Consider the following 27,911-nt stretch of genomic DNA (forward strand, 5'->3'; position numbering starts at 1 on the left):
AAGACTTGTAAAAGAGGTATGGAAGGCAGATGTGGATGGGTGAACATGAGGGGGCAACCTAGGATGAGATGGATGGATGGGGTGAAAGGGGCTTTGGGGAAGAAGGGAATGTCTGTTGAGGAAGGAAGGGAGAGGACAGAAGACAGGGGTGAATGGAGAATGATTGTATATAGATGATGTTGTGATGCATGAGGTGGAATGGGCAGGGGGATGGGGGTGAGGTAGTATGTGTGGGAAAAGTTTGATGCAGCCTGAAGGGATTTCTCCCTGTCTTCTCCTTTTCTGCATGAGGGGATGGAGAGAAGGAGTCGCCAATTTAATGAAGCAGCCTTGCTGTGGATTTGCTATGTCTTGCGACACTGCCTCTGACCCAGGGCAGTGGACAAGATGCAGGGATGACCCGTCATCCAGAAGGTGCCAAGATAAGAGGGAGGGTGAAGGGGAGTGGAGTGTATTTAGGGATGGAATGGGTGGGAATGGTTTTTATGCCTTTTTCTTTTTGGCTACCTCCCTTGTAAGGGGGAAAAGCCTTTGGTATATGTATGAATGTGTGTATTTGTCTTTTTGGGAGTGTTGTAGTTTTGTTTTTTGTATGATGGTAACTTGTATGTTGTGTTCTTTGAAGAAGTGTTCAAGTTCAAGTATTTTGTGTTGATTCCATCAATGTTATGTTGTAAGATGTTGATGAAGTGTGTTCTGTATGTATGTTGTAGGTTGCTATACGAGGTTGGGGTACTAGTTGGAAAGGATTAGGATTTGGGTTAGAAGAAGGAAGTGAAGTGTTTGGGGAGAAGGGCAAGGTAAAGGAGATGGCAAGGGTGGTGGTATGGGTAAGAGTACAGGCAGGGGGTGGGATGGTGAGAGTGAAGTTATAGGTGGGCAAGTAGAACAAGTCCAGGTGTTTGTGTATTGTTTTATGTCCACAAGTGTTGTGCAAGTGAGGTGTGCCCAGTTTTTGCATGAGTTGCTCAGAACTGAGCCATTTGTTTTTCACCTTGAGGTGATGGGTTTGGATCATGTTGGACATGTGTATTTTGTGGTGGGCCCAGAATTGCTCTCTACATTTCTGGCTAATAGTAGAAGAGGGATGATTGCTGCATAATTAGTTAGTGGTGGTGTCACAGAATTCCCTAAAGTGTTGACAGAAGATAGGAGTGGAGAATGGTTGTGTATGGATGATGCTGTGATACATGGAAGGGAATGGGGGGGCTTGGGAGTACGTGTGAATGATATTTTGACGCAGCCTGAAGGGATTTCTCCCTGTCTTCTCTTTTTCTGCATGAGGGGATGGTGAGGGTATTGCTGATTAAATGAATCTGCTTTGCTGTGGATTTGCTGTGTCTTGCTACATTGCTTCTGATTCAGGGCAGTGGGTGAGATGCAGGGATGACCTGTCATCCAAGAGGAGCCAAGAAAAGAGGGAGGGAGGAGGGTGGACGGGAGTGGAGTATGTGGGGATGGAATGGGTGGGAATGGATTTACGCCTTTGATTGACTACCTCCCTTTTTAGGGGGAAAAAGCCATTGGCATATGTATGTATGTAACATTTTATAGAAACATTAGTTGTTATTGTTGGTTTCTAGATTCCAAAAATAAAAACAGGTGAGTTTTCATTTGGAAAATTTCAGTTTTTCTCTTTGTGTTGAACCAGATGATTGAAAATATCTTGTTTTCCTCCTTGCTCTTTACCAGGTGATGCTAGGGCACAAATTACTACCAACATCATGGCGATGGAGTGAAAAGTCACAGCCATGCATCCAGATACTGAAGGAAGCTTTCCAGTCACTCAGCAGCAAGTACAGTAAGGAGTTTCTACAAGAGGCCACTAACTTTCTATGCAGGTAGATTTTTGCTTTTCCCCTCCTCTCTCTATATATATATTTGTTCCTCCCCCCTCTCTCTCTCTCTCTCTCTCTCTCTCTCTCTCTCTCTCTCTCTCTCTCTCTCTCTCTCTCTCTCTCTCTCTCTCTCTCTCTCTCTCTCTCTCTCTCTCTCTCTCCTTCTCTCTCTCTCCTTCTCTCTCTCTCTTTTTTGGTATTAATGTAGATATATGTACATATATGTATTAATACACGTTTATCTATCTAGCCAGGGTATAGAATGGATGTGATTGAGTGCATGTTTAATGGACAACTTGTTCAGTACATGTTTTAAATTGATGAGTTAAACACCATATGAGGACGGAGCCTTTATTTGTACGACGTTTCGCTTATTACAGCTAAAAAAAAAAAAAAAAAGTTTTAAACCTTTGTCTTCTTTGTCACACAGATGTCTTCGTGATAAAGCTGGTGATCGTGATACGGCTACAAATCTCTTGTCAGACCCTTGGCTGGCAGCAGACCTATGGCGTCCTCAGATTCGAGACTTGATTCTTCTACCTACTCATATCCTTCGTTTCATCAATGTTGCTGATGAAAGACAACTACAAAGTGCAGTAGAAAAAAGAGGTAATTTTTTCTTTAATTTTTATTTTTGCTTTTATTTTATTTTTATTTTTGTCTATGTATTGAGCAAGGAAGGAAAAAGGCAAGAGATAGGGATGAATGGAGAATGACTGTGTATAGATGATATTGTTATGGAAGGAAGGGAGGGGCAAGGAATGGTGGGGTAGGGGATGCTTATGGGTGAATGATATTTTAATGCAGCCTGAAGGGATATCTCCCCAGTTTCTCTTTTTCTGCATGAGGGGACAGAAGGGGGAGAGGTTGCTGTTTAAGTGGAGCAGCCTTGCTGTGGATTTAATGTGTCTTGCTACATTGTTTCTGACCCAGGGCAGTGGGCGGGGTACAGGGATGACCCATTATCCATGAGGAGCTAAGATAAGAGGGGGAAAGGGTGGTGAATGGGAATGGAATGGGTGTGGGTAAGTATGTTCCTTTGACTTGGCCACCTACCTTATCAGGAGAAAAAGCTTTTGGTATCTAGGTATATATATACTTATATATGGACATCTTTCCAGATGGTGTAAATTAACTTAGTGAACCCTTTCACAAAGGGAAGGCCCCTTGGTTCTTTTTTATTCATTGTTCTTTCAGATAGCCTTCATATCTTCTTATCTCTGTCATCTTTTCAATGTATTCACCCTTCTTTATATTTTTTCATGTATTATTCACAGAGATAGAGGATGAGTTGTTGGAAGAGTGTGGCAAGTGTGGTCCTGTGGTGAAGTTTGCCTGGCTTCTGGAGAGCAGAAACTTTTACGTTGAATTCTGCAAAGCCATTGATGCAGAGACTGCCTACCAGGCCTTGACAAGGCGTATGTACAACAGTCGAACATTGGTTTTGACTTTCTTTCCAGTTAATTTTTGGCAGAAGGATGAGCTCTTTTAGATATTTCAACATATATGTATGACAATGCTCATAAGTACTTGCACATAAGGTTTTATCCAGGACCTCATAACTGAGACAGAAGAATGAGTTTTATTTAAGACTAAAGGTTATTTACCTTTTTTCATATGTGTGGCTATATGTACTGTATTTGTGATAACAGTTTATATGCTTACATGTTTGTTTTTGGCTCATTATTAGTCATCTCGTTTCTAACAGAAATAGTTGGTATTGAAAAAAAAAAACATAAAATAAGATAATACGATCATGGAAGAGAATGCATACAAGGTAGTACACAAGTGAATATTGTAACCCTTAGTCTAATAATCCATTCATGGTCAACGAGAAAGCCATTGCGAACAAAATTTATTAGTGGTATCCTATGCTCATTATTCAGATGTTTTACTTTATTGAAACTGTGATATTGATAATCTTATTTTTACATTATTTTCATATTCTTGTTTTACATATTTCTATCAAGGTGGCTATGTCATTTAAGTGTAAAAGAGCTTGAAATTCAACATAGCAAAATTGGTACATGGAAAGGATTGATTATAAGAAATATATAAAAGCTCATTTACAGGTGTGTTGCCAAAATTAACATTAATAATACAGTTGGCAACCCATATTATCTTTACATAGAGACAAAATATTATGAATAGCTTGATTGCAAAGTACCTACCTTATTATGCCTTGAGTACAAATGTTTGAATCTTTGAAAAAATGAAAAAGTGCTCACCATACGAGATATGTAACAATGTGTTAAGTAATTATAAGGCAACCAAAGTCAAGTGCATTTACCATTGCCTTATGTTCATGTAGATTTGATTTTGTTATTCTCTATCACTAAGGAAATGCCGGAGATGTTGAAAAATGTTAAGGAATTTCATTGATCTTCCATGTAGGTAAGACAGCACAGATAAGAGTGCACCTGTGATCTCATAATACCGCCTTTTTGTATCATCCACTTCATGATGGGTTGCCCAGTAATTAACGGGGTATTACTTTGAAAATTAGAATTATGATGTGACTTTAATGTAAGCACTCAATAGGTTTTTCATCTTCATTATGAAGTGCATTTCAATAAGATTTTATTTCATCTTTTCTTCCAATCTTGACGCAGGTCGTAAAACAAGAGATTTACTCCTAGTTGCCTTGTGTATTCTGCAATACTACGTATCATTACCTGTAGGAAGACTAAGAATTCATATTTGTTATACTATTTAAAAGCAAATGAATATTGATTGATATAATGCTGTGCATTGAATTCTTCGATGAGATTACAGTGTATCTAAATAAGGATGTATTCATCCAATTCCTACTGTGAAAGACTAGTAATATTCACTTTGCAATATCAGCTTTATCTTCTGCACTCAGTAATAATTGACTTTGTTGAGAAGACTAGATATTGGTTTAGTATTGATTCAGTTTTGTTTTGAAACTCCAGGTAAAGCAAAGAATAGTGTTTTCATGAATTACACTTTACATTAATTTCATGTTGGGTTTGTTGGGACCAATAGTAGGTAGCTGGAAGTAGTGATTCTGTGAGATGAACCTCAGAATTATTCCCCTCTTCCCAAGTTTGAAACCCAGAAATCGGCTTCCTTGCCTCCACTTGGGGCACTCAATCTCGAGATGAGCCCAAGTTCTCTGTCAGCTTCAGACTCTATTTCTTCCATCTTTTCACATAAGGTGAGATGACAACCAACAGCTGCTCCCATCCTCATACTGCTACAAGTTGGTGACAAAGAAACATTCCCACATGACTCGATGGTGCAGTTGGTAGAGTTCCCCCCAGCCACTACAGTGGTCTGGGTTTGAATCCTGCCTAGAGCTGAAGTAATTTCAGTATTGTTGCTGTGCGAGTAGTTACCTCTACTCTTGTGGGCAAGGAGTTGGGTGTGTTTGTGTAAGCTCACAACATTACCCATAGATCAGTCATATATGAGCTCTGAGCTCTCTTCTGGGAGGGAAATAGTTGTTTATCATGAGTGAAGCACATGATCTAAGACCGTGGTGAATCACACTAATACAACAATGCAGACAACCATCCATTGTCTCAGAAAGATCTACGGGAGGGCATGAATATCATCACCAGCTGCTGCAGGGGCATAGGTTTTCAATCAATAAAACTCAAAGTGGTTTCTATGCCCTTTTTCTTTTTGGCTACCCCCTGTGTAGAGGGAAAAGTCTTTGGTATATGTATGTATGTATGTAAAACTCAAAGCAACAATCATTATTACTATTTATTGTCTTGGTAATATGTGATGCAGATTACTATTACTTGATTTGTCATTTGTAGATTTTGTAATAATGTCAGTTGTTTTTTGTACTATCCCACTGTCATTGAATAATGATAATAGTAATAATTGTTGCCTTGAGTTATACATACACCAAAAAGTTCCTTTCATCTCCTTTTAAGGGAGATGGCTGAGTCATAGCATACACTCACCCTACACCTATTCCACACTTATACAAAAGGCTCTTTTGTTATCCTTCCCATCTTAGCTCCTCTTGAACATAGAGTCATCCCTGACCCCCATTATACTTGCTTGGGTCAGAGGCAATGCAGCAAAGCATACCACCATAGCAAGACCTGACAGCCAAAACTGGTTTACTCCCACTTCTACATCATGTGACAACTCTCTCTTGTTTACTCAATAAATTACATAGTACACAAGAAGAACCCTTCAGGCCATGTCATTTCCTCACATTTGTAACCATTCTCTACTCACACCTGTCACCTGCCCTTTTCCTTCCTTCCTTAACAGACATTCCTCTTACATCCAGTTCCCCTTTGAATTTCACTGGCTGGAAACCTACAACTCCATAGCAGCTGGCAACAAGCCTCATACCCCCTTAGATCTCTCTGGGAAGTAACTTTGGACTGATATCTGCATTGTATTAATCTGAGACTGTATCCATATTAGTAATAGGTGGATGGGAACAGACTCCATTGTCAACTTTCCAAGTGTGAGGAGATGGAGGAAATACAGTGAAAGTTGAATGAGAAATATCTGAAGCCCAGTCCAAAGACTGAGTGTCAGCCCATCAGGGCTGCACCTTCAGATAGAGGCAAAGATGTTGACACTTGTTAATAATGGGGAGCAGATGAAAATCCATGTGAACAAGTTGTATAGACACGGTAAAGGAAACATGGACTGGAGGTGAAGCTTTTATTCCTGACGTTTCGTCTATCGTCGATAGACGAAATGTCAGGAATAAAAGCTTCACCTCCAGTCCATGTTTCCTTTACCGTGTCTATACAATGGGGAGCAGGGTAAAGGACTCTCTGATGTCCATAACACAGGAATGTCTCATACAGTTACCTGTCACTGATCCCATCAATAATGAGTATTGAAAGTCATACTTACATATTGTAAAGACCATTGAGTATACGCATCTTGAATATTTGTGCTGTAAACTCTATACACAATTCATGATGTCAAACATGTAGTTTGTGCAAGTTATTAATATGAGTTTATTTTACTTAGATGAATATGAAAAAATATTTTACTTTTATAAGTACACATGGTTAAGAATTAACATCCATTGCAATGATTTTAATTGCAATACATTTATCATATCTACGGGGGATAAAAAAGCAAATAATGTTAGTCATACTTACAAAGGGTTTGTTTTCATATTTAGTGAACATCTTTTTATTTGATAGTTTTTATTTTTCCTTTGGTTTGATTTTCTTGTGTAACAAATACCCTGGTTCAATGGGAGAAATGAAATGTTATGCAATCTTTATGTACTGACGTACCAAACTTTGAATAATTCATAGAAAAGGTATTAGATACTATCCACTTTGTATGATTTAGTTATTTCAGACTACAGGCAGTCCTTGTGTAACATATTTATGTATTATCAATCATAAGTCTGTCAATTTTTACTGTACTTCATGTTTTCTCAAAATCAAAAGAATTTTAAAGAGGTTTAAAAAAGTACAGGTAAAGCACTTTTTTCGTTGAATAATTAATGGTGAAGTAATGCACAGAGTGAATCAGTCATCACTGTATTATCAAAGTTATCTTCATGTTATACATTTTCATTTTATATTGTTTTCTTAGGTTTACGTCACTGTTTACATCAATGTTATTAAGTACTGATTGTCTGTAAGTAGACAAGGGATGTGTGTGTTTATATATATACACATACATATATATTTTCTTTTTTTCTTCTTTCTCTTTTCTTTCTTTTTAGAAGAGTTAAACTAATATAGATTAGATGACGTGGAAGATTGAATTTCTTCAAGATACACAAGCTCAGTATTGCCTTTACCCTTTGCTTAAGAAACAGTTAGTTGATGTGTAAATTTACATTGATGAGAGTGCCTATTCCTTTTATATTCCTTACTTCTCATTGATTAGACTGAAGTAGCATTTCATGTTTCCCACACATTGACTCTTGTGATCCCCAAAGTTAGTATTAGTGTGTATTATCAAATTTGCTTTAAGTAGCTAGGATATATTTGTTTACTTATTGTGTGGTTTGTAGTTTTATTTGACTTCAATACTAGGTATACTTCATATGGTGTATCACTCGAGTTGATATTAGTATTATTTAACCAATAGAATAGAATTACTTATCCCAGTGCCCCTATATCTTACAGTCACTAGATTTAGTTGCCATATATAGAGAATATTTAGAACAATGTTACCATTGTCATGTCAACCATTTTATGTAAACCAAATCCATAGTATCTTAGTTTATATTCTCTGTCTCCACTGAGTACCCATTGGATAGTTAACTTCCTAAACGATATCTAGAAGTGAAAACTGCTTTTGTATTTTGTACTGTTGTAGTTGAAGCTTTCAAATGTATTATGTTAGTTTTATACAATATAGGTGTGTTTTCTCAAAGAAGCAAATAATAACAAGGCCAGTGAATATTGTCAAAGTAATTATGGAATAGATAAGGATGATGATAGGGTAATTACAAGAGAGAAGTTAGTAGTGCCATTGAAAGAAATGAAACCTGGATAGGCACCAGGTTTATGTAGGTGTGTGGCTGACAAAGGAATGTGTATCATTAGTGGAGTGATTGGTGAGGTTGTGTAATATGTGTCTCAAGAAAGGTAATGTCCCAGTTGATTGAAGGAGTGGATGCATAGTCCCACTATAAAGGGGGAAGGGAGATAAGTATGAACTAAGTAGTTTTAGAGAGATTAGTTTATTAAGGCTCTGGATGCACATGAAATAGCCTTCAGACAAGGAAAAGAAAGTACAAAAATAGGATTGAATGGAGGGAGTGTGAATGGATGAAGGGATGACATAGCTCAAATGGATGTTCTTTTCTGATTCATGATTTATGTTGAATGATTAAAGAGCTGTGCCTTGCTGCATTGCCTTTAAACCAAACAGTGTAATGGAGAGAGGGACAACTCTTCATTCTAGAGGTGCTGAGATAGGAAGAATGACTAATTGGGTTTTGATTGTGTATGAAGAGGGTATGCTTTGATGTTGCCACTTCCACCTTGGGAAAGGACCCTTGGTACTGTATGTAGGTACACACACGCACACACATTCAACTTTAAAAGATCGATAAGAAAGAGGTGATATGATTACAATATTGAAGTCATTAAAAGGAATATATTCCATTGAAAGAAGAGATCTCTTGATTAAAGATGTGAAGGCTCTAAGAGTTTACAAGAACAAATTAAGAAAGATCACTTGTCTAAAGGTTGTGAAGAAATAAAGTTTTACAAATAGATGTATAGATACTAGGAATATCTTGGAAGGTGGTATAGCCCAAACTGGAACAATACATGAATTCACATCTAAATATGATCATTGGAAATCAAGGATATAGATTAACATGGATTTATACATTGATTTAAAGCAAGGTTTGATAAATTGGGGAGTAGGAGACAAACCAGTGAGTGATGTTCCTTTCCTGTATACTACAGTTAGATAAATTAGGTAAATGCAAATACACACACACACACTGTCTAGGCCTCTAGGGTATCATTTATTTTAATCATATTTAATCTGTTTATGCATGTAATTGTATTATTACTTTGTACCCTATAGATATTTATGCATCTCTACTCTTGTGCATGTAGCAGTCAACACATCCCACACTAGGCCTCATTTATCATGGCAATAATGTCTGCTAGCTGGAACTAGTGGAACTTTGTAGTTGCTGATGTAATGAAGTCATCAGGTGTGAAACTCTGGTGCTCAAATGGCCTTCAGCAGTGCAAACGTGGTCTAATTACTTTAGAAATTGCACCATAGTGGTCATAAACTACCATAATGGTGCATTTAGGATTGGATTGTTCATAAACTTTTGAAAAACAGAAGTTACACATCTGTGACCAATGTATACATGTATATATTTTTATGTATCTATGTGTATACTTACATGTATGCTATATATGTGTATGTATCTTTTTTCTTTCCTTTCTTCCCTCACTTAGCAGTTATATCCTCTAAAAAAAGCTGGCCGGTAGAATTTTTTTCTTTGTCAGATACCTAGTCAAATTCCATTGAAACGTTTTCGTGAATTGATTTATACCACATTGCATATGGGTGTCTTATTACCAATCATTTGCTAATCCCACACGTCTCTACAAAAGAAGGGACATAATTTCTTTGCTCTTGAATGGAATGGGAGTGCAGAGGAGCTATGGTTGTTCAACACTTAAATGAATTAGGTAAATTCAAGAATGGTAGGCAGAGATCTGGAATTGGTGGGTGAGAATGGAATGGTATGGGGCACTTCTCGGTGGTTCTTGTGGCTCATGAGAGACTGAAGCAGTGGGTGACTGTGTAGAAGGGTATATGAGGTAAAAAAGTTGCAAATGATTGTGAGCAAAAGTAAAGTGATGAGATATAGAAGGAATGATGATGATGATGATATGGTTTAACGTCACACACACACCCCTATCGGGAGGCTAGGACGGTGCCCCTCACAGAGGGCTTTGTAGCATGGAATTTAATGAACCATGCCCTTGGTTCAACTTCACTGGTGGAATGATTATAGTGACAAATAATGAGTGTGACGGATGAGAGACTTAAGGAAATGGAAATTTTTAAATAGGTCACTTGTGCATGGAGTAGATGTGAAGGTGAATTATAGAGTAAAGGAAGCAAGTAAATGCATGGGTGGAATGGAAAATGTTATGGGAAATAGCTATGTAGGGATATACGCAAAGAGAATCTTGTATGATTGTACCCATGGTGCTGAATAGGGCAGACTTGAAATACAGAAGAGGTAGAAAGGAAGGGACTGAATGCTTTTGAGATGAAGTATTTGAGAAATATGATAAATGAGAAATGTGGCGTTGAGCCAGAAAATGACATTGAGAAGGGATCTGCTGGATAAGGAAGAAGGGTGAGGAAAGACTAACAAAGACCGTGTGGAAAGCAGAAGTGGATGGAGTGAGCTTGAGAGGAAGACCAAGAATGAGATGAGTGGATGGGGTGGAGGGGGCTTTTGAGAACTCCTGGAATGTCTGCTGAGTGGAAGAAGAGAATGTTTGGGATGGTAATGAGTGGAGAGAGGTTGTAGGTGGATAGAGTTGGTGCAGTCTGAAGGGATAGTATTCTCTTCTGTTTTATAATTAGTTCTCGGTGGATGATGTGAAGGAAACCAAAATGTGATGCATCAGTAAGGTTTGACCAGCTCCAGCTGTTGGGCCCTCCTGTGGAGCTGTGCCTTGTTGTATTGTTTTTGTTCTGGGCAGTGTGATAGGGACAGTTCAAGATTAAAAGGGTGGTTAGCTGTGTTTTGTTTGTGGATTATGTCAGTGTATGCTTTAACTTGGTCTCCCAAGAAAACCTAGCATCTACAAACCTCATTACAGAGCACCATATCCAAGTTGATGGAAAGACTAATAGTAGGAGAAACATAACTAAACTACCCAGCTCCTCAAACAAGAACAAGTTCAAAGAGGGCCACTCCATCAGTACATCTCTCACAGACATCACAAGTGCTAGAGGAATTTTACAAGAAAGTACCTCCAGTGGTGGAAGCAATATAAATAAACAAGGGATTAGATAAAGTTCATAGACATATTATCAAAATATATCTAATAGAAAGACATCCACTACAATGGCAAGAAATAACTAATAAACTTTTTAGCTTGCAGACAGTGCAGAATCACCAAAAACAACCAAATTTACAGGGGCAGAAGACTGTGGAGTGGAGTCCCGTAGGAGTAATTCTCTCACCTGCATTATTCAACCACTTCACAAATGATCTCCCAACACTAGATCCAGAACATAACACCAAAACATTCACCAATGCAGATTACCAGGTGATAATAACTCTGCATAGCAACAACAAAATAGCTGCTAGAAACACCCAAGCTTACTTCAATAAACTTAAGAAACAATTAGACAACTTTATGAATGGGGATGACAGGGTGGTGATGGATACGGAGCTGCCTAGTGTAGGCCTTGTGGTCTCTTGCAGTCTCCTTCATTCTTATGTTCTTATGTAAAGCAATGGGTTAGAAACAATAGAATGGAGGCCACCATTCAGATATTATCAGTAATATTACACATTCCTAACCACCATGAATCCAAGAAACATCCAATCCCATTGGAAAAGGAAGGAAAACAAATATGGGCCCTGCTTTTGATACTTGCATGATCCTCATATAAAAGATGTGAGAGTGAAAATCAACAAAAAAATGTCAAAATCAGTCACAAGCGAGGGCTCTGGTCAGCAGACACAAACTCTAATCATAGTTTAGCTTATGAGAACCATATTCAAATGCTTCTGTATCATGCTTCCCAGTTCTCAAGAAAACAGACTCCCTACAGACTATATAAAATAAGCGTTGAGAATGATGACAAGATGCACCAAAATTACCCTTATAGAATATCTACATACAGAAACCAAAATCCATCCTATACAAAATCACATGAAAATGATAAGTACAGTCCTACTCAATCATCCATAACAACCTATCACCTGCACCACACAACACATTGATACAAAAACACATTCACGCTGATTATGGAGCAAATACTTTAAGACTGACCACCAAACTCCCCATTCCATCAAACCCATCCAGAAAATTCCTTCTCAATAGAAACAAGAAGTAGACTAGCATGACTGCATTCAGGTCACCATCCAGCACCAAGATACTACCAACACAGAATATGTCTGGTCATAGAAACAAACTGCTCCACATGCAACCAATCTACAGAAGATACAGAGCACTTTATCTTCCACTGCACCTAACAAGAGCAACAAATGCAGTACTTCATTGAGCACCCAGAAGAAATAAAATGTTACCAAGTCAGTCAAAGAGTGATATTAGCATGACGGCAATAGGATCATCATCCAGTACCAAAACAAATAACAACATAGAATTGGCCTGGCAAGAGACCCCAGATGCCTCTATTGCAACCACCACATGGAAAACAAAAAACAGTTATACAGTAAGTCCTCATCATACGGTACATATGTGTTCCTGAAAACCTTACTGCAAATTGAAATTACCGTATTCCGAACCCATTATAACATGTAATAATAGGATATGGCAGATGTACCTTCTCCCTGCTCTTTCCTTTTCAAAATATCTAGCAGATACCATATCTGTGAATTTTTCTTACCGTAAATAGAATCAAGGGTAGTAATTACCAAATACCGTAACTGTGAATTTACTGGATAAAGAATTACCACATAAGGAGGACTCACTGTATTACACTGCCCTACACTCAAGACAGCTCCACTAAATCTCTTCACAAGGTGACTTGTAGTCTATTGTAGTGGCTGTGCCCTTATTTCTGGCTACAGGTCTTTAGCAAAAGAGATCTGGGACAATGGTTTGATTGATTAACCAGCTAGAAATTTCCTCTCCCATCTAACATGTGTGGATGTGTGGTTTGACTTGTATTCTCTGTTTTAAGAGGAAGGGGACAATGGTTTGATTGATTAACCAGCTAGAAATTTCCTCTCCCATCTAACATGTGTGGATGTGTGGTTTGACTTGTATTCTCTGTTTTAAGAGGAAGGGGACAATGGTTTGATTGATTAACCAGCTAGAAATTTTCTCTCCCATATAACATGTGTGGATGTGTAGTTTGACTTGTATTCTCTGTTTTAAGAGGAAGGTTGTTACTGGTACATGTACACAACTGTTCTACTCTTATGTTTTCTGAGTATAATGGAGGTGTTTGCCTTCAGTAATGCTCAGTACAATGTTAACAGAGTGAAATTTGGTCTCATCCAGAGTCACACTTATGCTTTGTTTTGTATGCTGTTCTCTAATGCTGCAAAATTCATTGAAGTTCTACAAAATCTGTTTTTTATGCTGTTCAAAGGTGTTCTATTACAGTGTGTATTTATTATTGTCCTCACAAATCTATCGAGTCTTTTACCATTTCAGTGTATTCCCTCTAAGGCCTCCTACATTTTCAAGCTTCCATGTAATTTCTTTATGTGGCACTTTGACAAATAACTTTTCCAAATCTAAATATAAGCATTCCGCTCTTCCCTTTCTCTCATGCAGCATGTCAACCACTCTTGAGTAGAAATTGAGCAGGTTGGTTACACAAGACTCTCATTTTCTGAATACAAATTTGTTGTCAGCCAAGATTTCTTTTGCCTTTAAATATTTGATCCATCTATTTTTTTTACTTTCTTTTTTTCACACATTTTGGCTATTGTACTGGTCTGGGACACTGGTTTATAATTTAGCAATACCTCCCTATTTTCTCCTTTGAAGATTGGTGCCACATTTGCTGATTTCCAATCCAATGGTTGCTTCTCTTCCAATGAATATGCTATCAATTTATGTATGTTATCCACTAATTCTTCTTTACACATTTTCAATGTCCAATTTGAGATCCCATCAGGCCCTGAGGCCTTTCTTCCAGTTTCAAGAGTAATTTGAATGCTTCACTTTCTTTGTTATGTTGTTTATATAATTTTAATTTTTGCACCCTTTTCTCCCTCATACTTCTCATCCATGTATTTACCTAGTTGTATTTACCTAGTTGTATTTTACGGGAAGGGGAGCTATGCTCGTGAGGTCCCGTCTTCATATCTCATTTTATCTAAACTATTTTTAAATTCATGTATTGTTTTTGCACACACCACTTTCTCATCTAACTTGTTCCAACTGTCTATTGCTCTGTGAGGAAAGCTGTTCTTTTTCAAATCTCTTCTATAGTTGTCTTTTTTTATTTTCTTTCCGTGTCCTCTTGTATTTCTGTCATCCCATTTTATCAGATTCTCTCTATCAGTAATTTCTATGCCTTTCATGATTCTGTAAATAGCTATCAAATCTCCTCTCTCTCTTCTTTGCTCTAGTGTCTGTAGTTTAAGTTTTTGTAGTCTCTCTTCATATGATAGTTTTGAGAGTGTTGGTGCCAGTTTAGTAATTGCTCTTTGTATTCTTTCAAGTTTTTTTATACATTTTTTTGTACTTGGTGACCATATCGTTGCTGCATATTCCAATCTTGGTCTTATCAGGGTGATTAGGATTTTCCTCACCATTTCTTCATCCAGGTATGTAAATGCCACTTTGATTGTTCTTATTAAATTATAAGTTTCTCCAAAAATCTTATTTATATGTTTCTCAGGTGACATATTATTCATAACAATGACTCCCAGGTCCCTCTCATTTTCTACTCTTTTTATTCCTTCTTCTCCCAAATTATATGATCCTGTTATTCTGTTTTTGCTTTTTCCAAATTCCATTATACTACACTTTTTTGTATTGAACTCCATCTCCCACTTCCTACTCCATTCTTGTACTTTATTTAGATCTCTCTGTAGTGATTCACAATCTTCTTCAGTTTTCACTCTTTTCAGTAATTTTGCATCATCTGCAAAGAAGCTCATATAGCTTTCAATTCCTTCATCCATATCATTAATATATATAGCAAACATTATTGGGGCCAGAACTGTTCCCTGCGGGACACCGCTTATTACTTCATTCCATTTTGAGTGCTGATCTCTTATCACTACTCGCATTTTTCTTTCTTGCAAAAAGTCTTCCATCCAATTTAGCAATTTACCTTGTATTCCTCCTTCATATTCTAATTTCTTAAGCAACTTCTTATGTGGTACTTTGTCAAAAGCTTTTTTTAGGTCTAGAAATGCACAATCAGCCCATCCATCTCTTTCTTGTATTATATCTATTAGCCTTGAATAGAAACATATTAAATTGGTGACGCATGATCGTCCTTGTCTGAATCCAAATTGCCTTGGATTTAGTACGTTGTTTTTTTCCAAGTATTTTACCCATCTACTTTTGATAATTCTTTCACATATTTTTGCTATTGTACTTGTTAGAGAGACTGGTCTATAGTTGGTAGGTTCTTCTTTATTTCCTCCTTTATATATAGGTACTATATTTGCTTTTTTCCAATCTTCTGGAACTTTTCCTTCTTTTAAGGAACTGCTTATTATGCTATGTATTTTGTCTGCCAGTTCATTCCTACATTCTTTCAGAATCCAGTTTGCTATTTCATCTGGCCCATGCGATTTTCTGACATCAAAATTACCCAAGTGTGTCAAAATTTCATTCTTCGTTACTTCTATTTCTTCCATAGGGGGGACTTTTTCCTTCCACTCAATCTCTTCAGGTTGTATATTTTCCCTTGTAAACACTGATTTAAAATGTTTGTTCATAATTTCTGCCATTTCCATTTCCTCAGTGTATTCAACTCCCCCCTTGTCTTAATTTCTCCAAGTCTTGTTTGTTTTTCAGTTTATTGTTTACAAATCTGTAGAATAGTTTTGGTTGATCTTTACACTTTTCTATAACATCTTTTTCATATTTTCTTTTTTCCTCTCTGCACTTTTGTACATATTCATTTCTATAACCAGTATATATTTTCCATTTTTCAGGTCTTCTGTCTTTTTTCCATCCGGTCCAGGCTTTGTCTCTTTTGTCTTTTAACTCCCTACAACTTTTGTTGTACCAGCATTTTACATATTCTTTTTCTTGTTTTTGTCTTGGGACATACTTTTCCACTCCTTCTTTGTAAATTTTTGTCAAAATATTCCATTTCTCTTCCACTGATGTTTCTTCTTTGTATATTTCTTCCCAGTTTTCTTGTTGGAAGAATTCTCTTATTTTATCAAAGTTTGTTTTTTCATACATCATTCTTCCTTTTCTATATTGTTCATTTCTTTTCATATATTTTTCTTCATTAAGTTCCAGTTCAATCAATATGTGGTCACTTTTACCTATTGGTGTTTTATATTCAATCTTGTCCACTATTCTAGGTTCAGATGTAATTATTAAGTCTAGCCTCGATGGTTCTTCTTCATTTCTATACCTAGTGTTCTCTTGTATCCATTGTGTCATTGAATGGACAGTAATCATCTCAAGTAGAGCATTTCCCCATGAGTCATCACCACTCTTTACTGTCATTTCTTCCCAGCAGATTTCTTTGCAATTAAAGTCGCCCATCATAACTATTCTTCCTCCGTCTTCCATTATTTTAGTTAATGCTATCTTTGTGTCCTCTAACATACTTTTATGTTCACTCTCCTCCCATGAGGCTGTTTTCGGAGGCACATAATTGATCACAAATTTTCTGCTCTTCTTATCTCGGTCTTCCACTTCTATCATAATCATCTCTACTGTATTCTTTCCATATATGACACCTTTCACGTTTATATCCTTCTTTGTCAGGAACATAACTCCACCCCCTTGTTTTTTCTCTCTGTTTCTAATCCAATAATTGTATGTATCATGTCCTACACTGTTGGGTGGTAGTGGGCCTTTTAATTTTGTTTCTACAATTCCCATTATGTCCGGTTCTTTTTCTTTCAAATAATCATTCAGTTCATTCAATCCTGTTATCAATCCATCTATATTTGTGTAAGACACTCTTAGTTTTCTGCCACTTCCATTGTGTTCTCTGTTTCCCTTATGTTTTTCTTTAGTATGTCGAACTGCTTTATTTTCATGTTCACTACTCTCCAATAGAATCTCTCTTTCTCTGACTCCGTTCTTTCCTCGTTTTTTGCCTTAGCTTCAATTCTTTTCTGCTTTTCTGCCTCTCTTTCCTCCTTATTCATTTCTCTTTTTATCCATACCTTTTTATATTGATCATTTGTTGCTAGTTTCCCTGTCTTGGATAGAATTTTCTCTGCCGTTGTTTGTGACCTGAATTTAATCTTAATTGGTCTGGTCTTATCTGTACTATATTTTCCGAGTCTGAATTTTTCCTCAATTTCCTTTATAATTTCTGGTTCATCTTCCTGGACTAATTTTAATAAACTGCTTACCCTTTCATTTTCCTCCTTGATTCTTGCGGTTCTATCTGGGTTATGTTTCTCTTCCATTCCTAATATAATTATACATTTCTTTTTGTCAGCTAATTCTCTTACTATATTCTCCTTCTGTCTCATCACTTTAATAACTGAGTCTTCATTATGTTCTTTCAATTGCTGTTTGACTATGTCAGTGAATGAAACCTTATTCCCTTCTTGAGTTATTCTCCAATTTTTAGCTTCTGTAGCTATTTTCTCACTGTTTTCATTACTATTCTTCTTCAATTTCTCATTCTCCTCCTTTACATTTCCTAACTGTCTTTTTAGGTCCTCTACTTCTTCAGTTAAGTTTCTGTTAGCCTTCTCTAGTTGTTCCAATCTTTCAATTCTCTGGAGAATGGAGCCTACATTACCTAACTTACGTTCCAAGTCCTCGATCACCTTATCAACTCTCTCCTCTAGTCTTATCAGTCGGGGGGGGGGTTGTGTCCCCCCCACCCTCTTTAAATCCCTGGAACATATTCTCGTCACTTTCTACTGTATTTCTCCTCTCTATACTTCTAATCTTTACATTTTTATTTGCCATTTCGTCATCCGGTGGTCGTTTCATGTTGACCTTACGCCCGTCTGCCTGGGCCAAGTCCTCCACATCCTCATTTCCTTCCATTTCCCCAGCAATCCCTCCCCTTCTCCTCTTTTCCTACTTACCTACTGCCTCACGAGCAATTTCCCCCCCCCCTGCAAATACAAAAAGGCACTTCTCTTTGCGTTGGTATCCACAATCTGCACTTTTCTTCAGAGCGTTCTTCAAGCCGTCCGTTCGTTGAAAGTGTGTGTGTGTGTTGTGTGCCTGTTTATGTGTGTGTTTGTGTATGCGTGTGTAGAAAAAATGTACTTTGATAATTAGGATACGGAATAGGATACAATAGAAAGAATTCAACGGCAAGGCTTTAATATTTCAAATGTAAAAGATTCGTTTGATCCAGCATGTATTTCATTGTCAATAACTAGCACTTCTTTCCTTGGAGACAGTATTTTGCAGAAGTGGATTCACAGAGGTGGTAGAAGAAGTATGTAAGGTGGGCAGCAGAAAAGAGGGCTAATGGAAGTTTAAGGAGATAAGCATTCTTTATTGAAAGAATGTTGCTTAAAGTCTCTAAAATATTGACCACATAAAACTTGCACAGTTAGTATCCTATACAGGGTGTGATTCACTATGAAGTCCTTTTAATTAGAGATAATTTGTCAGTGATGATTTGATGTTTTATGATAATACATCACTCATCAATTATGCACAAGTTTTCTGTTCAGTTCAAATTAATGTGTACAAATAGATGGTTTCATATTTCATTTTGTTCTTCCTTTTAAGTTTTAGCATTTAGTTAATGTTATGTTCAACTTTACTCATGGCATTATTTTTATTATTATTATTATTTTTTTTTTTTGCATATTACCTGTCAAGGTGATATTTTTATACTGCTACAAGATTGGTGATGCAGCATGAATAATGCTTGATTTACTGCTTCATTGAAGAAGAGAATATGATATTCATCTCTGTATTTCATACCAAAATGGAAATGTTTAGTTTTTTATGTAATATAACTTGTAATGTTCTTGCATGTTTTCATATTACTGTTTTGAATATAGCTAAAACTAACACTGATTTTACATATGATTAACAGTTTTTATTTTTTTTCCATAGGTTTAATTGTAAGTTCAGGTACAGAAGCTCTGAAGTAATAATATAATAATGATAATGAATGTTGTCTCAAGTTTTACTGGTTGGAAACCTGCAGCCCTACACATGCTGGCAACAGTCCTCAGGTCCTCCCATAGATCTCTTTGGGAAGAAACTTTGGATTGATATCTGTGATATATGTTTAGGACTGTTTTTACATCAGAGTATTAGGAGGGGATAAGTCGCTGAATGTCGGCTCACTTTATGTGAAAAGGCAGAGGAAATATTGAAAAATAGGAGAGATCTTAGGCTCACTTCTAAGACTGAGTATCAACCCCTTTGAGTTATCCCTCCAGATGAAGATGAGGGTGTTCATAGAATCTGGAAATGGAAAGTAGAGAAATGACTTGATGGACCACCTCATGCAGGTATCTATTGTTGGCCCCTAAGTACAGCAGTATATTATTCACTTAACATGCCAACCACTTTACTTGAAATACCTGCTTACTATCACAACATGTAAAATTTCAATCTGAAAACATTTGAGTCAATCAGTTATTGCATGGTTTCGCTAGATGGAAACCCCCATCCCCTGAGCAGCTGGCCCTGCAACAGTCCCTTGGTCCCTCTTGCAGGTCTCTGGAAAGAAACCTTAGACTGGTGCCTGCATTATATTAGTGTGGGACTGTTTCTATCAATAGTTGAAAGTACTAGAAGGAGGGGAGGAGTTGGTGTTTGTTCTCAATGTGAATTGGTTTGCATGTGCAATAATATTTTGTACATGACAAGTTTTTTATATTTCATACATGTAAAGTTGTCTTCAAGAACTACTGATGGATGACAGCAAATGGTAATTCATCTTGAAAACTCATTAACATTCACCTCCATCTAGAGGTGGAGTCCTGAGGGGATGATGGCTTCTCAACTAAGTCCAGGATCTCTTTCAGTCAACTTTGGCTGTATTTTCTCCACTCTTTCATGTGATAAGAGCTGACGTTTGGTAACTACTCTCCTCTTCTTACTAATATGAATCAAAGATATAGAAACAGTCCCATAGTTGGACAAAAGAGCAAAAGAGGTGAAAGCCCTCTTTTTAAAAAAGAAACTACACAATGGGTATTGTCCCCATCTGTTCTCTCCTCCTGTCTTTCCTTCGAAAATTTCTCCCCCCTTAATACACTGAACTCTATCATAGTATAAAAAAAAAACAGTTCCACATTAATATAACATACTAGTTCAGTGTCTCCTTCCTGTGAGATCTATGAAAGGGCCCAAAGACCACTGCCAACTGTTGTGGGGCTGCAGGTTTCCGTTCATTGAAACTCGAGGCAATGTTCATTATTATTTGCGTGCACCATTTTACAGTTTTATATTGCTTAGATGAAATAAACTGAATCAGTAACATTGTCAACACTTAAGATTGCTGTTATAACATTATTCATTAATACTGTACTATAATTTCAACGACAGCTCTTTTTGTAGAGTGTGAAACATTGTTTGTTAATCAGTGTTAGTTCTTTTTGTTTCTAAAATTGTACCTTCCCACCTAGTCCATGTACCTTGTGAATCTATTTGATGAGTTTTCATGTATTTTTTGTATTACCGATGTGCAAAATTGTGACCCACTTTTTAAGCAAGTTCAGTCTAACATATATTGGTACGATTGTGGCAGAATCCATTTAATGGAGAAGTTTAAAACTTCTGTTTTCAGTGTTGTACATTTTCCAATTTTATCTCAGATTTGGCCATACACAAGGTAATTAGCATTTTGACTAGATAAGATTTTAAGAAATATCCCTTTTACATCAACTGAATGTCTAATATACAACTTTTGTTTTGTTTTTGCTCTAGTAAATGTTCAGATGCTCTGTGCCAGTGAGACATTATGTATTATAACAGTTACAGCTATGCATTTGCTTGACTCAGCAATATATATTATTACGTTACAAAGTCTATATATGCACTAATAAAATGTGCTAATTGCATGGTTGTGTATTACAATATAAGTACAAGTGATATGTGCAAAATCAATTACTGAAATTCAGAGTTCAGTACATCAATATTGTTATCTGTTAATCATGAGATTCCACTGTTGATAAAAAAAAAAAACAGACCATAATATCATGTAAGAATTGATTATTTAATGATGGGTAATTCAGCTATTTTGATTGTATGACCAACACTGTTAATGCTACATTAACAACTAAACCTAATGATGGCTCTTCTTCAGCTGTTTAGTAGTTTGGACATTCATATATATATAAATGTAATTTGTTAGTTAATTGTATCAGGCATATAGCCATTGGTGACTATTGAGGGGGGAGGGGCACTCAGTACCCCCCAAAAAGCTCGTTAGCCCCTTCAGAATTGCTAAGAAATAAAAATAATAACAAGATAATAATATATACCAAAAGGCCGTTTTTCCTCTTACAAAAGAGATGTTCCACAGCACAATGGGCTAATAGGTGGACCTGGTGCTCCAGTACCTGGTTTGAGTCCTGATTCCCCTATAGAAGCATAGATTTGTTTAATATACAATATAATATCATACCTTATAAGGGGGAAAGGACCATTTGGTATATATGTATCACACTTTGGATCATAACATTTTCTTCATTATACAAGATGTTCTTGTAGAAACACATAGAAATTAGAATACTATAATAGAAGTACCCCCCCACACACCTCAAATCCACGCTATAGGCCTGGGTCATATTACATTGCTTCTGTAGACAGAATTATCCCACATCAAGAAGCTTGTGTCTTTTACTGTACTCTGTTAGAAGAATTGGTTCTGCATTGATATATTATGAAACTAACAATGTTTTATGGACCATGAAATGAGTTCTCCTTAACAAATAATTCTGTTAGATTCTGTACCAAATGAACAACAGTTACAATAATGAAGTGAGGGACCAGCAGTGGGTAGCAAGTGATGGTTATACAACCAATCTCTCCACTTCCAGTTGGAAATACAACCCTGAAGGACCAGGCCCAACATCTCTTGATCAACTTTGTGTTTATTCCACCATTTCACATAAAGAAAGTTGACAGCAGACAACTACTCCCTTCCTCCTACTACTGTAAACCAGTGACATAGACAAAGACAAGATTTCAGCGCTTCTAGGAAAGCCCAAGGACTGCCAGCCACTGTGGAACTTTGGGTAATACTTGTTATTTATTACCAAAGTGATTGCTATAGGATAGATAGATAGATTGCTATACAATGCATTAATTATACTTTGTTCAGCAGCAACTACTGCACATTCTCTGCATTTCCATATGGTACTACTGCGATTCGTATTTTGTAAGTTTTAGATAATTACACAAATCCTTTATATCAAGTGCTTAGGACATAGATGATGGCTTTGGCCACAGCTATATACCTGGTATACGCTTCTTGCTTCATTGTTCTTTACAACAGTCAAATTTCTCCACTTCACATATACTGTGCAACATGTTTTGGTTTTATGCCACTGTAGTTTTTGCTAACCTTGATTTTCTTCATGTGACCTGCTAATCTATACTATTTTCTGTAGCTTAATTTGTGCAATTTTCTGCAACTGTGTAGTTTGACATGACCCCAAGATCATCTTTCATATAAATGGAATAAACTTTTTACCAGATTTTTATCACATTTATTCTCATTTACTTGTAATTATTTAATGTATACTTGTGTAACTGTTTCTATTCAAAGCAGATTTATTCTCAGTGTAATTTTCACAAAAATGTTATTTAATGTGGAGGACCTTGAATTTGAATTGTATCTATGTACCAAGGGCTTCTTCATCTTTGTAGGGAAAGTAGCCACATCAAGGCACATACCCACTCCACATTATACAATTTTAGATTATATGGGTTGCATTTATTTTAATAAGAAGGATTAGAGATGATTACCAGGACTTATGTGTCTGATAAGTCACATAAAGTTGAGTAATAGTGGCGCTATGTTTTATACTAGTGCTAGCTGTGACATGTGACTGATTTCCAAGGGGAAAAAAATCAAAAAGGATTTTACATTTGTAACTGGATTAGGCATACTGTGATGATTATGATTACAATAAAGGGAGACTTGGCTTGCTAATGGTAATAAAAAAACATTGCCTTAATAGGAAATAGCAGAAGCAAGGCAGTTAAGACATTGTCTTTCATATATCTTATTCTAAGATATAATTTGAAAACAATTTCTGACTGTTAGACAAGTGTTAATGATGAAGTTTTATTTTCGGTACAGTAGCTCATTAATCATTCTCAGTTTAAGCTGACTTCATTAGGTCAGCATTATTTTGCTGTAATTGTAAGAAATAGTTATTAACTTCAACAATAAATTTGAGTTGCATTTTGTCACTATTGCTAGTATGAATCACATATGGATCAGAAAGATAGATGTTAACAAGAACAAAGTCTGATGGTGAATACAATTCTGTTATTTTTTATTACCTTGTATTGTTCTGATATACTCTGTATATATCCCATCCTATTCATGAGCTTATTAAGCTTCTGTTATTGAAACTCCCATGCTGTTTCTTTATCTCATTGTCCTTATAGTTGAAGTTTTCCAGATCTCCATCACCACTCCTTCCTTAAACATCAAAGTTGCACCCTAACCCATCAATTTGAGTGTCATATGTTTTGTCAAACCTGATATTGTCTGGACTAGAGTTTGTGCCAGAAATACTGGAATTCTACAGTATTAGAGCATAAGGTAACATGACATGTCCTATGGTGAAACAGTTGAGTTGTAGTTTATCATTAGAGATGTATCTATTTCTTATGACTCCAATCAGCCTTCTTCATTTTCATACTCTTTTCAGGATCTTGGCATCACCTATAAACAGTTTGGCATAATCATTTGTTCCATCCATCATGTCATTGATGTATATCAGGAACATTTCAGGTGCCAGAATTGAGCTCTGTAGGACCCTATTAATCACTTCTCTCCAATCTGATGTCTTGTTCTTCACAAATATTCTCTTGAGCCTGCCTTTTTAATAAATCCTTCATCCTTTTCAGAATGCTTCCTTTGAGCTCTGTGTATTCCACTAGTCACATTAATCTTCTGTGAGGGACTTTATCAAAAGTTTTCTTTGTATCCAAATACACAGAGGCCACCCAACAAACTGCTCTTCAATCAAATTTAACAGATTTGATACACTTCAACTGTATTTCTTGTACTTTTTTCACACACGTGGAGCTGACAACTATTAATTGTTCCCTGACCCCTACCATTTTCAGCCACTGACAGGTGACATGACAACAGACTACAGTCCAAAGTTTTTTCCCAGAGGGATCTATAGGAAGGCTCAAGGACTGTTGGCAGCCACTGTGGGACTGGGTGTTCCATTTAGTGACACTCTAGTCAACAGTTGATTGTGTGCTTTGACTCAGCCAACCTTATGAGATGGAAATGATCTCTGGTATATGCATAACACATCTTCATGCTGATCTGCAAGCATATGAACTCTTCTATTTTTCCAGTTTCACACAAGGATAAGTCTTGCTACCATAAACTCAGGCACTGTATAGTTTCCGTACTTTAGGCATTAAATCCAACCCATGTTATAATTGTGATGCTCTTATGTAACACAGGTGTATATTCTTATCCATCCTGTTCCTGTTACCTCCCCAACTTCCTCTTCCCCCATTACATACTATGCCCCTCTACCATTGCATTGTCTTGTCAATTTTGGTGCTCATCTTTTCTAATTGTTGTCTTCATCTGTATTAAACTAATCTTCCACTTCATCCTCTACTTTCACATTTCCTTTTTCTTATTCTTCATCTCTTTCACATTCCAACTTTTAATACTAATACCCATTCATATATCACTCATTTCATATAATGTTCACCCAGCAGTTCAAAAAAGCACAAAAACAGATATTTCACATTTGTGCAAAATCTATTGGATACTGAGGTTTTGTTACCCAACAGCTCTAAAGCACAACTTTGAAAGACAAATAAATGTCCCACCATTTTAAGTGTAATATTGTATTTTGTATCATTACCCTTATCATCTATGTTAAGTTTTTACACTAACATTCTAATTGCCACTAGGCAGTTTATCCAGACTAAGGAAATGACTGATGATTGTTTGGGTTTAATGTCACAAACTCCACCCTATCTAGAGGCCAGGATGGTGCCCCTTACAGATGACTTTGTAGTGTGGAATTTAATGAACCATGCCCTAGTTCAACTCGTCCTGGGCAGGATAAAAAAAAAAATGCCACCAGGCAATCTATCCAGACAAAAGAAATAAGAAAATAATATTAATTAAAATTATAAAGATAATGGGAAAAATATGGCTAATTTTCCTTACAATCTTTATCTAGCAGATACCAAATACCAAACTGTTTTATCCAGCTATGGGAAATCTGACAGTCATGGGTTAGACTCCTGAGGGGAAATTAACTGCTACTCCACCATCATCCTGTCGTGATAAGCCCTTGACTGCCACCAGAGTCAATGTTAAATGTGAGATAATGATCCAGAGACAGCAGTATATTTAGTCCAATATCATTTCCCACTATTGAACAGTACCTTTATTCTTCCCTTTAATTAACCCGTCCCATGGCAATAATACATGATTGTGGGGTGGGGAAAGCGAACTCTGGAAACCAGTAAAGTGGTTCTCAGCCTTCATCAATACCTGTACCCCTTGAGATCTAGCAAAATTTCCTCAAACCCTCTTGTCAAAAAATAAATAAATGAAATAATAATAATGATTAGATGAAATAATAATAAAATACAATTAAAAAATAAACTCGCTATTAGAAAAAAAAACTATAATGAAGACTAAGCAAAAAGAGGGAGCAACAGTTACAGTGGCTGACATGATTCTACCAAATACGCATCGGTATATACTACACCTTCAATTCAAAACAAATTGTACGAATAATGATAAAGAATGAAAAGGTGAGGGGAAGTATCAATGGCCCTGGGTAAAACCAACTAAAGTAATAATGAACGTCAGTCACACTTTCTTTCCTCACGACCTCTGAGCATGACGTCAACACGAATGAAATTCTCGCGTGAAAAATGACTGCATAAAGGTTGCAGTGAGACTACCACAAAAACTAGATTCCATATTAAAATATGTAGCACATACAAATATAACGAAATTTAATTTTGTTAGTCGAGTGATATTCAAAGCTTACAGGTATAAGTGATACAAACACTGTTACTTGGTCTACCGAGAAGATTGATGGATATGCAAAGTGCGTGCGTGCGTGGGTGGGGTGTGCGCAAGAAATTGTGCAGGTCGATTGTAATAGGATGGAGATATTTTGTTAGGATTGCACGAACATTTATCTATATATCTGACTTTCAAATTTTATATCACCTGACTGTATTGTATTTTGATGTTCAATGTTAACCCCAGCCCCCTTGGGATTATTGGAATAGTACAGATAAAAAAATTATAATTGTACATTTTTCATGTTTTCATCATATTTATAATGTAGCTGTAATCTTGCAAGTTTGTAAGAAATGTAGAAAATTATATATCAATATAGATTTTAGGGTAGCCTACTTTTGGTATAAAGCATAGCAAAGTTACTATTTTTGGAAAAATATACGAAAAGAAATTCATAGTAAATAACGCATTAGGTATGTGATCACATTCCGAGAAAAAAAAATGCACCACAGGATCTAGCCATTAAGACAACTGTAATTAGATAGACATTAGATATGCCAGACTTCTAGACCTCGGCTTCCCTTCATCATTCTACTTCTTTCTGATCTGAAATCAAACATGTAGGCCGAATAAAAGAATACAGTTGAAAAATGGTTGCCGTCGTAAATATGACTGAGAAATGAATACATTTTGTTCATTTTCAGATTCGTTTATTTCAGTATAGAATAAATTTAAAGCCAATAACCAATGCAAATTAATTAGTCAACAAATAAAGAATATTGACTGAGATAGAGGTAAGAATATTACTTAGGTGAATACTGGGCTCAGGCTTTTTATATAGTCGTTGGGATAACTTCAAAAGCCAAATATTAGACTTGGTTCTATTCATCAAGAAATAAGATAACAAAAATTACAAAATGCAAATAAGAAATAATAGCGTAATACAGTTTTGCATAAATATTTACTAAATTGTAAGACAACAAAAGTTGACAGGACAATGATATATTGAGTAGGCTATAGATATAGACCAGTAAACACCGAAAAAAAATTCTTACAAGATACTTTGAATCACATGTAATTTTGAATTGTTTGGATTGATACATCACGCTTGATCCATATAGCGAAGCTGTAAACTTAAAGGAGCTTCTGCCCAAAATTAGACTTAAAACGAGGTAATACAACAAAGGCCTCTGGATCGTATGTTGTGAAAATGTACAGATCGCACGTAGACTTTTGAAATGGTCGTTCACGAAGAAGAAAGATAAGAAAAGGTGAAGCTGGAATAATTTGATTAAAAGATGGATCCAAGGACATGAATAATGATAGATGTGTAATTGAAAAGTATTAAGAAATTAGACACCCATCAACTGATTAACAGGACTCATAAGCACAAAGTGAAAATAGCGTACGACTTTAAAATCACCGCACAATGAAAATGGCATCGTCGAAATAATTCGTGTAGTAGATTATACACAGATCTGTTGTCCTTGAAGTTGGGTACAGAATGCTCCACCTTCGACGCTGGCCCTGGTATGCTTCGTACACAACCACCCGAAGTGAAACGCCCTAGGG

General features: G+C 36.4%; 1 protein-coding gene across 6 annotated transcripts in view; it reads left to right on the forward strand.

The window, feature by feature from the left end:
* LOC143032371 (serine/threonine-protein kinase Kist-like) overlaps nucleotides 1-14,607 on the forward strand; it is a 35,066-nt gene extending 20,459 nt beyond the window's left edge. For all 6 annotated transcript variants that reach the window (XM_076197025.1, XM_076197027.1, XM_076197028.1 and 3 more), the window contains 3 exons: nucleotides 1,693-1,841; nucleotides 2,269-2,447; nucleotides 3,116-14,607. In XM_076197025.1, coding sequence (XP_076053140.1) covers nucleotides 1,693-1,841; nucleotides 2,269-2,447; nucleotides 3,116-3,330 — 543 coding nt within the window. In that variant the 3' untranslated portion in view covers nucleotides 3,331-14,607. The remainder of the gene's footprint in view (nucleotides 1-1,692; nucleotides 1,842-2,268; nucleotides 2,448-3,115) is intronic.
* The last annotated feature ends 13,304 nt before the right edge of the window (nucleotides 14,608-27,911 follow it).

Source organism: Oratosquilla oratoria, chromosome 13 (genome assembly GCF_046742065.1).
Source record: "Oratosquilla oratoria isolate Oo_2021 chromosome 13, ASM4674206v1, whole genome shotgun sequence".
Classification (NCBI taxonomy): domain Eukaryota; kingdom Metazoa; phylum Arthropoda; class Malacostraca; order Stomatopoda; family Squillidae; genus Oratosquilla; species Oratosquilla oratoria.